Genomic DNA, 16,012 nt, shown 5'->3' on the forward strand with positions numbered 1-16,012 from the left:
TGCTTTAATTTCAGGTCATCCAAGTAAGATTGATTTATATTTGTTTCAGAATGCTTCAATCTATGATAACTGAAAATTTCATTCAGTTCTCTTAATTTTTAAGAAAGTTATGGGCTTTTGACTGTCCACGATCACAGCTTTTTTGTTATGTCCATAGAAAATCAATAGGGAACAAGATGCTAATTTCCGAGTATGAAAATGGCCATAACTTTTTAAATACTTGAGATATGAAAATGAATTAGGTGTCAAATTAAACTTCTTTTTATGCTTTATCTGATGGGATAAATTGCAGACTTGATTTCTAAAATCTCAAAATTTTGTAACATTGCTACATGTTGCTTTTGATTTTTTTTCCAGGCACATTTCAGTTGTGGGGACATACTATACAGGTGGATTGGGCAGACCCTGAAAAAGAAGTTGATGAGGAAACTATGCAAAAAGTTAAGGTTCTTTATGTGCGAAACCTAATGATATCTACAACAGAGGAAACTATCAAGATGGAGTTTAACAAAATCAAACCTGGAGCTGTTGAACGTGTGAAAAAACTCAGAGACTATGCATTTGTGCATTTTTTTGATAGAGATGATGCAGTTACTGCTATGAATATTATGAATGGGAAGTGTATAGATGGTGCTAGTATTGAAGTCACCCTTGCAAAGCCAGTTAATAAAGATGGGTCTTGGAAATACACTCAAGGCAGTCAAGTCAGTCTGAATTGTGAAAGTCAGCGCCTGACGTTTACTAACAAAGAAGATGGAGGGCCTAAAACGCCAGGAAGATCTCCAAGCTTACCAGCACGCTTGAATGGTCATCACAGTCCATGCTCGCCTGAACTGGAAAGGTGCACTTATCCTCTTTTTCCAGGGATAAAGCTTACACCTTTGAGCATTTATTCTTTAAAGCCCAGTCATTTTCAATCCTCGATTACACACTTGGAATACTACTGTAACAAAAATAACTGGGCACCACCAGAATACTACCTATACTCTACGACAAGTCAGGATGGCAAACAGCTGCTCGTTTATAAGGTAGTTATTCCATCCCTTGCAAACAGTTCACAAGGCACACTGAGCCATTTCATGCCTGATAAACTCTGCACTATGCTGGAAGATGCCAAGGAGCTAGCTGCACAGTATGCATTAACACATTTAGGTAAGTATATTTGTTATTTCTGGCTCTAATTTAATGACGAAAAGAAAACTTGTATTTTATGATCATTTATATTTGTATTTTATAATAAGGCACATTTTCACAGAAGTACAGGTCCTATGCCTGATTTGCCTTAACTTATAGAAGACAGCAGGAATGAATATTTCTGCAGATTGCAGCTTCCTTTGGAATGGATCATGGAATCATTAAATTGCATTTGGCCCACTGAACCTACTGTATATTGGCTCCCTAATGAGCGATTACTTTCCCTCTGCTTTCTTCCTATGGAATGCAAATTAATTTCCTTCCTGCACTTATCCAGTTCCCTTTTAAAAAATCTTCCTCTTCTCACCATTTGCACCACCCTCAAATTGATCATCGCTGCTCTGCGTATTTTTCTCCCTCTGTGTATTATGCAGATGACTTTAAATCTTTATCACTCAATCACTAATGCTCAGTGCAGCTTCCTAATTACCGGTACCCTGTTTAAATCTATCAGGACTATCAACCGAAGGACATCAGTTCTTCAGTTTAATCTTGCATCTGAAATCCATCATCTTTACAATTATCAAAGTAAGTCTGAAGACTTGTGCCTTAAGTGTTAAAATCTTTTCGAAACTCATCTCTTCCCACCCAAACCACCCACTTCCCAGGAACCTTCCGTTGCAACCGCAGAAGATGCAACACTTGTCCCTACACCTCCTCCATTGACTCCATCGACGGTCCCATACAATCTTTTCAGATGAGGTAGAAGTTCACTTGCACCTCCTCCAACCATATCTAGTGCATCCGTTGTTCGCAGTGTGGGCTCCTATATATCGTGAGACCAAGTGCAGACGAGGCAGTCGTTTTGCTGAACATTTACGCTCATAGCCTACGCAATTTCCCAGTTTCCAAACATTTAAACTCCTTCCCATTGCCCTACTGACCTTTCTGTCCTGGGCCAATGTGAGGAACAGCACCTCATATTTAGCTTGGGCTGCTTAAATCCAGCGTTTGAATGTTGATTTCTCTCATTTCAATTAACCTTTGCAGTCCCTCTCCCTTCTTCCCTCACCCACCGTAGTCACCCTACTAGTTCCACTGTTTGTATCCATTCGTTATTACCTCTTCCCCAGCTAACAATAGCCCATTATGGGATCCACCCTTCCACAGCCATCATGTTGCTGGCCCTGCTTTGTTCTGGCCTTTTCTTACCTCTAGTTCCCTCCCCCTACTTTCAGTCTGAAGAAGGGTCTCCACCCGAAACGTCACCCATCCATTTTGTCCAGAGATGCTGTCTGACCCACTGAGTTACTCCAGCACTTTGTGTCTATCTTGTGTATAGACGTTGGGATGTTATGTTAAAGCTGCACAGGACGCTGGTGAGGCCACAGTTGGAGAATTGCGTTAAGTATTGATCACCCTGCTATAGGAAAGATGTGGTTAAGCTGGAAAGAGTGCATGAGGATTTACGAAGATGATACTAGGACTTGAGGGCATGTGCTATATAAAGGGCGAGGTTAGGCAGTCTAGAACTGTATTCCTTGGAGTAGGAGGATGAGGTGATTTTATAGAGGTGTACAAGACCACGAGGGGAATAGATAAGGTAGATAGATGCACAGAGTCTTTTATCCAGAGTTGGGGAATCAAGAACCAGAGGGCATAGGTTTAAGGCGAGAAGGGAAAGGTTTAATAGGAACCTGAGGGGTAATTTTTTCACCAAAACATTTGTAGTTTGGTGGAGGATATATTGAATGAGCTGCCGGAAGAGGTAGTTGAGGCAGAAACTATTACAAAATTAAAAAAAACATTTGGACAGGTACATGAATTGAAAAGCTTTAGAGGAATATAGTCCAAATGCATACACCAGGGTCGGCATGGGCAAGATGGACCGAAGAGGCTATTTCTGTGATCTATGACTGTATGGTTTCAGAGATGATTTCAGCCTGACATCCTGAGTATTTCCAACATTTTCTACTTTAATTTAATTAGTTTATTAGATTGTAGATGCTTAGCTTTTTTTGTAAAAGAAGGGTTATGGGCAGATACGATAATGAGAAGCATCACCATATAACCATATAACAATTACAGCACGGAAACAGGCCATCTCGACCCTTCTAGTCCGTGCCGAACACGTATTCTCCCCTAGTCCCATACACCTGCGTTCAGACCATAACCCTCCATTCCTTTCCCATCCATATAACTATCCAATTTATTTTTAAATGATAAAATCAAACCTGCCTCCACCACCTTCACTGGGAGCTCATTCCACACAGCTACCACTCTCTGAGTAAAGAAGTTCCCCCTCATGTTACCCCTAAACTTCAGTCCCTTAATTCTCAAGTCATGTCCCCTTGTTTGAATCTTCCCTACTCTCAGTGGGAAAAGCTTTTCCACGTCAACTCTGTCTATCCCTCTCATCATTTTAAAAACCTCTATCAAGTCCCCCCTTAACCTTCTGCGCTCCAAAGAATAAAGCCCTAACTTGTTCAACCTTTCTCTGTAACTTAGTTGCTGAAACCCAGGCAACATTCTAGTAAATCTCCTCTGTACTCTCTCTATTTTGTTGACATCCTTCCTATAATTAGGCGACCAAAATTGTACACCATACTCCAGAATTGGCCTCACCAATGCCTTGTACAATTTTAACATTACATCCCAACTTCTATACTCAATGCTCTGATTTATAAAGGCCAGCACACCAAAAGCTTTCTTTACCACCCTATCTACATGAGATTCCACTTTCAGGGAACTGTGCACAGTTATTCCCAGATCCCTCTGTTCACCTGCATTCTTCAATTCCCTACCATTTACCATGTACGTCCTATTTTGATTTGTCCTGCCAAGATGTAGCACCTCACCTCACACTTATCCATCTGCCATCTTTCAGCCCACTCTTCCAACTGGCATAAATTTCTCTGTAGACTTTGAAAATCTACTTCATTATCCACAACCCCATCATCTGCATACTTACTAATCCAATTTACCACACCATCATCCAGATCATTGATGTACATGACAAACAACAGTGGACCCAACACAGATCCCTGTGGCACCCCACTCGTCACTGGCCTCCAACCTGACAAACAACCATCCACCATTACTCTCTGGCATCTCCCATTCAGCCACTGTTGAATCCATCTTGCTACTCCACCATTAATACCCAACCATTGAACCTTCTTAACCAACCTTCCATGAGGAACCTTGTCAAAGGCCTTACTGGTCCATATATACAACATCCACTGCTTTACCCTCATCAATTTCCTGAGTAACCTCTTCAAAAAATTCAAGAAGATTTGTCAAATATGACCTTCCAGGCACAAATCCATGTTGACTGTTCCTAATCAGACCCTGTTTATCCAGATGCTTATATATATTATCTCTAAGTATCCTTTCCATTAATTTGCCCACCACTGACGTCAAACTAACAGGTCTATAATTGCTATGTTTACTCTTAGACCCCTTTTTAAACAATGGAACAACATGCGCAGTACGCCAATCCTCCTGCACTATTCCCGTTTCTAATGACATTTTGGGGGGCAAAGTGGAAAAGTGAGCTGAGGACAGGACAAAACCTCGCAAGTAATAAGTGATAATCGAACATGGATAACGTGGACTGTCCATTCCTTCCAATGATGCTGCCAAACCTGCCAAGTTCCTCTGGTACACTGTTTTGCTCAATATTCCAGCATCTGCAGTTTCTACTGTTCCTATGTAGATCTGTTCCAGAATTATGAGGGGGTTCCAAGATTTTGACCCCAGTTAAAATGAAGTGAAAGCAATATTTTTCCAATTCATGGACGTGTATCAAAAGACAATACAGTATAGCACAATTCTGAATGGTGTGTGTATCATCCCTGAAAGTGACAGTGTGCCGAATGAGTGCTTGGTAAAACACATGGGATCTTGAGATCCATAGCATAGCATACAGAGCAAGGTTGTTATCTTGCTCCAACACAAAATACTAATTTGATTTCAACTGGAGCACTAACTCTGAATCTGGTCACCTAATATTAGGAAGGATATGCAGGTGCTAGAGAGAGTCCTAAAAATATGCTAGAATGGTTTTAGAGATCATTTTCACTACCTTTATCAGATCCTTTAATGGTCTTATCTGTTCTGGGGAAGACCCAGCTTCTGCAATCTATATACAAAATTGAAATCCCTCATTGTGGGGCTCATTTTCTGATATCTGTTAAGCCTTTAGAGGAACTGTTGTTTTTTGTCTCTACTTATAAAGCTCAGAGTCCTGTAAGCATTTTAAATATTTGGTCTGCGACTTTCAATGACGTATTCATACTTATCTATATTACTAAAAGTCTGATCTTGACCGCTTCCTGTTGTTCTGTATGTTGATTTTAGAAAAAACGCTGCCACTTATGGCTGTGATCTTTGGCCATCTTACTCGGAGTCCCCCTCCGCTGTGCAGGACAAGAGGATTTTCCCATCGATGAAAAATAAAAGAGTTATTAGTGTTTAAAAAATGTTGAGATTCTCTCTCCTGTCAATCAGGCCATGAAGGCCATGCCCCTTCTGGTGGTGGGGGGACTATAAAACCCAGAAGTGTGGGTGTGGCTCAGTCTCTGCAAGATGGAGGAGGGAGAGGTCACGACTCGCTTTCTTGCACCCTGCTTGAAATGGTACGAAACTGCGCATTAAATTTGGTGGCCTTGCACCCTGCTTGAAATGGAATTTCAAGGAATAGCCGTGAGTCAACTGCCAGCCCACCAGCCGTGAGTGAGTATGCTGCCAGCCCAAGAATCCTTTCGGCCCACAATGTCCATACTAGCCCTCTGGAAACCAGTCCCTTCAGCCCACAACACCCATACTAGCGCTCCAGAAAGCCCCTCCCCCGCCCCCCCTACTGGTCACTAATATTGGAATTGGTGGAGAGGTGGAATATTGAATTGGGAGACCAGCCCTCCCATGTGATGTTGGGACCCAACGGGTTCCACTTAATCTAGTATTGTATAAAGTTCTGTTCAGATGGAAAAGACGTGGTTGCTCAATGAATGGTACAATGGAAATTTGTGCAAAAGACACCAGAATTAGAACATTTTAACTATGGGGAGAGTTTGAATAGACTGGAATGGTTTTGGAAGTAAGAGAACATTTAAACAAGATGTATACAATTGTAAGAACTGTACATGAGGTAAATAGGAGGAACCTATTCTCTGGGATGAGGGGATAATAAACACGGCCATAGATTTTAGTCATTTATAGAAGAATTGGGCAAAAGATAATTTTTTTTTAACGATGGGGCAGTAGATGTCTGAAACTTGTTGCCTTGGTAACATTGGTAAAGGTGGAATCCTTCATCACATTTATAAAGTCCCTTGACATTTACTTGAAAGATGACTTGTTTATGGAGTAAAGGTTGGAAAATGGGATTAAGTTGATCGACTCCACCACGGTCTACTGGGTTGTACATTTTTCTGTGATTCAGTGGTTCGTTCCCACTGAAAAATGATTTAAAAAGTATCCTGAAGATGGAAAGGAAACATGAGAAAAGTGTTTAATTTTGCATTCTTATATAGGGATGTTGGAAATAGAATTCATAGGATAGGCACTCGAGGAAAAATTATTTTCATGACTGTGGGGAGAGAGCCAGGGACTGGGCTTGATGCTCTGCTAGGCACTGGTGCTCTGCGAGGAACAATGCTATTTAATGATGATCAGAGATTTCACAGCTTTCACCGCAAGCTACTCACGTTTGCCTTTGCCAAGGTATCTGATCCTTGGTCAGCCCGACAGCAGCGCCACCTGACCTACATCTCAGAATACACGACTTGCGTCCAGCACATCGGAGGCAAGAGCAACCAGGTCATGGATGCGTTGTCCCGCTGCGCCATCAATGCCATCCATGCTCTGGCCCCAGGTGTCAACTACACGGCTGTGGCGGCAGCCCAGTGAGAGGATGAAGAGATGCTCGCCTACTGCACCTCCATCTCAGGCCCGCTGTTGGAGGATGTGCAATTTAGGCCCGCTGATATTCCTCTGCATCGTGTCTACGGGACAACCAAGACCCATCATCCCCGCTACCTTGCGCCGCCGGGTTTTCAATATGGTTCACAGCCTAGCTCACTCCAACAAAGGCACTGATGGCAGCCAAGTTCATGTGGCACGGGTTGCGCAAACAGGTTGGCAACTGGGCCAGAGCGTGCATCCCCTGTCAAACCTCCAGGATACAGCGATACATCAAGGCACCGCTGCAGAACTTTGCCCTGACACACTGGCGTTTCGACCACATCGACATCGGGGAGAAGGCAGGCACGGGTTATTGATTGGGGACGATCAGCCATGATCACAATGAATGGCGGTGCTGGCTCGAAGGGCCAAATGGCCTCCTCCTGCACCTGTTTTCTATGTTTCTATGACATCGTTGGACCACTGCTCCTATCCAGAGGTGTCACCCACCTCTTCATCTTCGTGGACAGATTCACGAGATGGCCGGAAGCTGTCCAGCTTTCGGATACCTCCACTGCGACCTGTCCACGTGCATTCACCGCTCACTGGATCGCCCGCTTTGGCGTGCTGGTGGACATCTCCGACAGAGGTGCGCTGTTCACCTCCAAGTTGTGGGGTCAGCACTGGCCCGGTTGCTTGGCACTAGGCTTCACCTCACCACGGCCTACCACCCGCAAGCAAATGGCCTAGTGCAGGGGTTCCCAACCTTTTTCGTCCCGTTTACCCCTGGCAACTTTTCAAAAGTAAATTTACCCTCACCCTGTTTTGTTCAGTAATTTGAGTTTACACATCTACCATAATAAAGCAACCGACAAAGGGGACATTTTAAAATACTGTTTTTAACAAATCCAGAATCAACAAATGTATCCCCTGGGGACGTGAAATTTACCCCCTGGGGGTAAATTTACCCAAGGTTGGGAACCCTTGACCTAGTGGAACGTTTTCACTGGCACATGAAGGCAACCCTCAAGGCATGATTCATGGGCCCAGACTGGATGGACGAATGGCCATGCGTCTTGCTAGGTATACGCACTGCCCCAAAGGAGGTCCTGGCAACTTCCACGGCCGAGCTGGTGTATGGCGCCTCGCTTACGGTCCCAGGACCGCCCATGACCCTGCTGACATGCCTCCGTGAGAAGGTGAACACTCTGTCTCCAGCCCCAACGTCCCAACACGGTCTCACAACCACGTACGTCCCACCCGACCTTCAGGACTGCCAGTACGTCTTCCTTCGCCGAGATTCCCAGCGTACACCACTGCAAAAGCCTTACCCTTCAGAGCACTGCGATACGACGCCACGGCTTTCAACATCAACATGGGCGGCAGACACGAGACTGTCTCCGTGGACCATCTTAAGCCGGCACACCTGGACATTGACCAATCAGTGCACAACCCCGCCGCAGAGGGCGTCCATCATCACGACCAAACCCGCCCTTAACTCAACCAGCTGCAACCCCGAACACAGGAACACGTACACAAGATCAGGCCACCTCACTGGACAGCCTAACCACCTCCAATGCTTGGTTCTGTGGGAGGGTCATGTGGCGGGCCAAGCCACTTTGATCTCGAACTGTTGTTCGGCAAGCTTGAGCTCGAGCACTCGCGTGAACCTGCGTGATCTAGGCAGACCACAGTTTACACGCGAACCTCTACAATGAGACTGGAAGCATAAAATGGATGTGATATTGTTGCCACATGCATTGTGCAGCTTGTCCTTCCAAATGGTAAAAAGAAAAACTACCAAAGCCATGACAAATTTCTGTGGTGCATGCTTTTTGGAACATTTTGATGAGGTTGAGGCAAAATAGAGGCTGCATTGGCTGTCCAAGAAGAAGAGGTCAGAGGTCATGTGCATGTAATTAATGTGCACATAGGCCTAAATATTGTTTAAATAAGTTGGTCTGAGATGGAGGAAGTTAACATATCTTATCAAGAATAAGGGGGGTATAGAATGCTATGCTGAACAATATACAATTTCTGAAAGTGCAATTGTCAGCTGGGAGAGCATTTTAAAGGCGATTTTCTTGCTGGTGAGATTATGAATTAAAGTTTTGGCAAGGATATAACATTTTTGGTTGCTTTATTAAATGCCCACATATTAGTGGTTGCACATATATTTCACATTTCAATGAAATCAAAGGAATTTCAGAATAAGAAACCACGCTGATCACTTCTTAAAACAGAAAAATATAGCACAGGAACAGACTCTTCAGCCCACAATGTGGCAAACATAATGTCAAGGTAAACTAATGTCATCCGCCTACACAAGAGGCAAACTTATCCATTCCCTGCATATCCGTATGCCCTTCCAAATTCCTCTTAAATGGCACTATCATTTGTGGCTCCACCACCCCTTGTAGCTCTGTAAAAAATAACTTGCCCCACACATCTCTTTGAAATGGCTCCTCTTATCTTAAAGCTATGCCCTCCAGTCTTTGACATTTCCACTCTGTGAAAAAGGTTCTGACTGTCTATGTCTCTCAATGTTATAACATATAACAATTACAGCACGGAAACAGGCCATCTCGGCCCTACAAGTCCGTGCCAAACAACTTTTTTCCCCTTAGTCCCACCTGCCTGCACTCATACCATAACCCTCCATTCCCTTCTCATCCATATGCCTATCCAATTTATTTTTAAATGATACCAATGAACCTGCCTCCACCACTTCCACTGTAAGCTCATTCCACACCGCTACCACTCTCTAAGTAAAGAGGTTCCCCCTCATATTACCCCTAAACATCTGTCCCTTAATTCTGAAGTCATGTCCTCTTGTTTGAATCTTCCCTATTCTCAAAGGGAAAAGCTTGTGCACATCAACTCTGTCTAACCCTCTCATCATTTTAAAGACCTCTATCAAGTCCCCCCTTAACCTTCTGCGCTCCAGAGAATAAAGACCTAACTTATTCAACCTATCTCTGTAACTTAGTTGTTGAAACCCAGGCAACATTCTAGTAAATCTCCTCTGTACGCTCTCTATTTTGTTGATATATATATATGTTATATATCTGTTGGTTCTCACCATAACTTCCGGCATTCTAGAAAAAACAATCCAAGTTTCTCTAACCTCCCTTCAAACCTAATACTCCTTAATCCAGGCAGCATCTGGTAAATCTCTTCTGCACTCTCTCTAAACCGCACACATCCTTCCTTTAATGGGGCAACCAGAACTGCACACAATACTCCTAATGTGGCCTACTAAAAGTCTCATAGAGCTGCAGTATGACTTTCTGACTTAAACTCAATGCCCCGAACATTGACGCTTTCTTTATCGCTATCTTGTGTTCCACTTTCACGGTCCTATGAATCTGGACCCAAAGACCCCTTTGTACATCAATGCTGTTGAAGGTCTTGCCATCAACTATAGCACAATATACATTTATATTCAACATCCCAAAGTGCAACAATCACACGTGCATTGATTAAACTCCAACTGCCATTTCTCCGGCCATTTCTGTAGTTGATCTATATCACACTGTATACCTGGACAGCTTGCCTTTCTGTCTGCAACTCCAGTGAACTCGGGTGTAATCTATAAACTTATTAACCACATTTCCATCCTAGTCGGTACATCACAAACAGCTGAGTTCCACACAACTCCACTGGTCACAGACCACTAAACAGAATGACGCCTTTGTCTGCTATGAGTAAGCCAGTTCTGAATCTATACGACCAAGAGGGCAGCACAGTGGTGCAAGAGGGCGGCACAGTGGCACAGAGCAGCTGCCTTATAGCGCCACAGACCCAGGTTTGATCCTGAACTTGCGTGCTGTCTGTGCAGTATTTGCACATCCTCTGTGACTGCGTGGGTTTCACCTGGTTCCCTCACTCATTCCAAAGAATTGCGGGTTTGTAGGCTAACTGGCCTCTGTAAATTGCCTCTAGTGTGTAGGGTAAGGATGAGAAAGTAGGATGACATAAAACTAGAGCGAAGGGTGATCGATGGTCGGCTAGATGACAGTGAGCTGAAGGGCCTGTTTCCATGCTGTATCTCTACACTAAACTGAACCAGTCACCATGACCCGCATGCTGGTTTGCCTACCATGGGCAACTCTATCAAATACCTTACCAAAATCCATGTAGACTACATCCATCACTCCATCCTCATCGATCGAACATCTTTATCACCTCCGCAAGTTGCTAAATCATAATTTGCTACGTACAAAGCCACGCTGACTGTTCATACTTAGCCCTTTCCTTCCAAAGTGAATACATTGTATCCTGAAGAAGCCTCCTCAATAGCTTCCCTGCCACTGACGTGAGACTCGCCTTTCTTTAATTTCCTGGATGATCTCGATATCTCTTCAAACAAAGAAACTTCACTGGATATTCTCCACTTTTCTGGGGCTGCACCTGTGGCCAGAGAATGTGCAAAGATCTTTATCAATGTCCCTGCAATCTTTTATCTGCTCTTCAAGAGCCTCAACACAACTTCTTTCTTGACTCTCAAATTGCCATTGCATATTAGTAATCACACTGATTGCACTGTCCTCCATGTCCATCTCCCACAAATATAGAACCAAAATACTTATTTTGTACCTTCTTACATCCTCACACTCCAAGCACAAATTCCCTCCTTTATCCTTGTGTGGTCCAATCTTCTCTTTGGTTTGTATACTCTTCGGTGTTGGGGCCGCAACTGTTTACCATATATATTAATGATTTGGACGAGGGAATTAGGAGCAACACTAGCAAGTTTGCGGATGACACAAAGCTGGGTGGCAGTGTGAACTGTGAAGAGGATGTTAGGAGGTGGCAGGGTGACCTGGACAGGTTGAGTGAGTGGGCAGATGCGTGGCAGATGCAGTATAATATAGATAAATGTGAGGTTATCCGCTTTGGCGGCAAAAACAAGGGGGCAGATTATTATCTCAATGGGGTTAGGTTAGGTAAGGGGGAGATACAGCGAGACCTGGGTGTCCTTGTACACCGGTCACTGAAAGTTGGCGTGCAGGTACAGCAGGCAGTGAAGAAAGCTAATGGAATGTTGGCCTTAAAAACAAGAGGATTTCAGTATAGGAGTAAAGAGGTTCTTCTGCAGTTGTATAGGGCTCTGGTGAGACCACATCTGGAGTATTGTGTACAGTTTTGGTCTCCTAATGGACATCCTTGTGATTGAGGACGTGCAGCGTAGGTTCACGAGATTGATCCCTGGGATGGCGCGACTGTCATGTGAGGAAAGATTGAAAAGACTAGGCTTGTATTCACTGGAGTTTAAAAGGATATAACCATATAATAACCATATAACAATTACAGCACGGAAACAGGCCATCTCGACCCTTCTAGTCCGTGCCGAACACATATTCTCCCCTAGTCCCATATACCTGCACTCAGACCATAACCTTCCATTCCCTTCCCGTCCATATAACTATCCAATTTATTTTTAAATGATAAAAACGAACCTGCCTCCACCACCTTCACTGGAAGCTCATTCCACACAGCCACCACTCTCTTAGTAAAGAAGTTCCCCCTCATGTTACCCCTAAACTTCAGTCCCTTAATTCTCAAGTCGTGTCCCCTTGTTTGAATCTTCCCTACTCTCAGTGGGAAAAGCTTTTCCACGTCAACTTTGTCTATCCCTCTCATCTTTTTAAAAACATCTATCAAGTCCCCCCTTAACCTTCTGCGCTCCAAAGAATAAAGCCCTAACTTGTTCAACCTTTCTCTGCAACTTAGTTGCTGAAACCCTGGCAACATTCTAGTAAATCTCCTCTGTACTCTCTCTATTTTGAAAAGCAAAAAGCTGGAGAAACTCAGCAGGTGCAGCAGCATCTATGGAGGGAAGGAAATAGGCAACGTTTCGGGCTCTCAATGCTCTGATTTATAAAGGCCAGCACACCAAAAGCTTTCTTTACCACCCTATCTACATGAGATTCCACTTTCAGGGAACTGTGCACAGTTATTCCCAGATCCCTCTGTTCACCTACATTCTTCAATTCCCTACCATTTACCATGTACGTCCTATTTTGATTTGTCCTGCCAAGATGTAGCACCTCACACTTATCAGCATTAAACTCCATCTGCCATCTTTCAGCCCACTCTTCCAACTGGCATAAATCTCTCTGTAGACTTTGAAACTCTACTTCATTACCCACAACCCCACCTATCTTAGTATCATCTGCATACTTACTAATCCAATTTACCACACCATCATCCAGATCATTGATGTACATGACAAACAACAGTGGACCCAACACAGATCCCTGTGGCACCCCACTCGTCACTGGCCTCCAACCTGACAAACAACCATCCACCATTACTCTCTGGCATCTCCCATTCAGCCACTGTTGAATCCATCTTGCTACTCCACCATTAATACCCAACCATTGAACCTTCTTAACCAACCTTCCATGAGGAACCTTGTCAAAGGCCTTACTGAGGTCCATATACACAACATCCACTGCTTTACCCTCATCAATTTCCTGAGTAACATCTTCAAAAAATTCAAGAAGATTGGTCAAACATGACCTTCCAGGCACAAATCCATGTTGACTGTTCCTAATCAGACCCTGTTTATCCAGATGCTTATATATATTATCTCTAAGTATTCTTTCCATTAATTTGCCCACCACTGACGTCAAACTAACAGGTCTATAATTGCTAGGTTTACTCTTAGACCCCTTTTTAAACAATGGAACAACATGCGCAGTACGCCAATCCCCCGGCACTATTCCCGTTTCTAATGACACTTGAAATATTTCTGCCATAGCCCCTGCTATTTCTACACTAACTTCCCTCAATGTCCTAGGGAATATCCTGTCCAGACCTGGAGACTTATCCACTTTCATATTTCTCAAAAGTGTCAGTACTTCCTCTTCTTTGAATCTCATAGTTTCCATAGCTACTCTACTTGTTTCCCTTACCTCACATAATAGTAAGATTAAACGAGAACTTACCAGTTCGAAGTTTGATCTGTATTTTATGAGGAGTTACGATGAGGGATTACGTGAAGAACCCGCTCAGTGCGCAGGCGCGGCATACTTCCAAGCAGCGGTGTGGAATCACAGATAGACACAGTTATTTGAAGTAAACATAGTAAAGATTAAGGAGACATCAGTTTACTAGTTTGATCTATATAATGAGGGTGGGAGCGGAGGGCACGTAATCCCTCATCGTAACTCCTCATAAAATACAGATCAAACTTCGAACTGGTAAGTTCTCGTTTAATCTTACTATTTTACTTCGGAGTCACGTGAGTGATTCCGTGAAGACTTCAAAGGTCTGTGATTTCAAACCGTGTAACAGTTTTATTTCACTCACTGCCGAAGTTCTTGAGAGAGGAAGTGTTATCGTAATCAACCAATGGATCTGTTTTTTCAAGAAACAGAAAGGTATTTATTAACAATAACAAAAAATAAATAGCTCCCCTGAGCTTAAATTAAATATTTGCAGTTTGTAATATTCTGTCTGCAAATAAGTCAGGCTTTATCAACGGTTTATTATAAAAAACATTCTGAACGTCGTTTCCCTCGACCATCCTGCCGTATTGAGAATGTGGTCAACCGGGACGTCCATTCGTTCAGCCACTGATGTCGATGCTGCCCTAGTGGAATGGGATTTAAATGTATTAGTGTCTATTCCGGCAGCTTTCAGTACCTGTTTGAGCCACCGTGAAGTGGTTTGGCTCGTTACCCCGCCATGAGGTTTCTTGTGGCTGACCCATAGGGCTTTTTCTCTCCCTCTGAGATTGTGGGTTGTGTCTATATAATGTTGTTGGTGGGGCAACACACACAACCTTGGCTCTGGTGGGTAGGCCCGGAATACCACCAGTGAATTGGGCGTTCCTGGCCTGCTTTGTTTCACCAGACCTAGAATGATAAACGTAATCTGGTCTGGGGCGACCTCCATGTTGTCCAGTCTTAATTTGTGCAGCAACTGGATCCTCTGAGCGGCTGCGAGTGCCATTAACATGAGCGTCTTTAATGTAGATATCTCGAGGCTGAGGGATCTAGCTCGTGGCCATTCCCTGAGGTATGTCAATACCACACTGATATCCCAAATATGGGTATACCTGGGTTTAGGGGCTTAATATTAAAATTGCCCTTCATGAGTTTTACCACCAGAGGATGGGATCCCATGGCCTGCTGTCCTGCTGGTTTTAGGTAAGCAGACAGGCCGCTTTGTGCTGTATTGATGGCACTGTAACTGATCCCTTCGTCATGGTGTAGATGGGCCAGGAACTCCAGCACGTCGGTGGTTGTGGCAGTTGCATATGTTGTCCCTGTTTCCTGGCAGTACTTCTCCCATTTTTGATACAGGTTAAATACTGCCTCCTGGTGGATGTTCGCAGGGATGCCGACATGGTGGTGATAGTTCATTCGGATAATCCCAGTCCCTGGTAAGGTCTATTCAAAACCTACAACCCAGGAGTTTGATGTTTTCATGGCATGGGTGGCTTATGCCTGATACTGGGTGAGTCAACAACCGTGGTCCACTAGGGAAATCCATAGGTGACTCGACCACCATGTCGTGATGAACTGGGAACCATGGCTGTGTAGGCCAGTCGGGCACCATCAATATCCCAGAAGCAGAGTCCATCTGTATTGCGAAGTACCCGACTGATGAGGCAGAAGGGAGGGAAAGCAAAAAAACCAGAAATTCCCCCCCAATCCAGCGTGTAGGCATCTACCGCTGCTGCCTCTGGTCTGGTTCCCAAGTCACATACATAGGTAACTGGTGATTCCGTCTTGTTGCAAACAAATCGATATCTGGCGTTCCATATTGCTTAATAACTTTAGCAAATATTTTGGGTTTAACATCCATTCGATGTTATCATTAAATTTTTCCGTGACCTGGTGTCTGCCACTGTATTTAGCTTACCTAGTAGATAGGCAGCCGATAGTAAAATATGTCTTTCGACACACCATTGCCAGATCTGATTGACCAATTTGTCGCACGATAATGATTTTATGCT

The 16,012-nt window shown here is 43.8% G+C and overlaps 1 protein-coding gene across 2 annotated transcripts in view; it reads left to right on the forward strand.

The window, feature by feature from the left end:
- The window catches only part of rbm46 (RNA binding motif protein 46), an 87,010-nt gene that overhangs the window by 51,048 nt on the left and 19,950 nt on the right, over positions 1-16,012 (forward strand). For both annotated transcript variants that reach the window (XM_055644067.1, XM_055644076.1), the window contains exon 4: positions 358-1,152. In XM_055644067.1, the coding sequence (XP_055500042.1) occupies positions 358-1,152 (795 nt within the window). The remainder of the gene's footprint in view (positions 1-357; positions 1,153-16,012) is intronic.

The sequence above is a fragment of the Leucoraja erinacea genome, chromosome 1 (genome assembly GCF_028641065.1).
Source record: "Leucoraja erinacea ecotype New England chromosome 1, Leri_hhj_1, whole genome shotgun sequence".
Taxonomy (NCBI): domain Eukaryota; kingdom Metazoa; phylum Chordata; class Chondrichthyes; order Rajiformes; family Rajidae; genus Leucoraja; species Leucoraja erinaceus.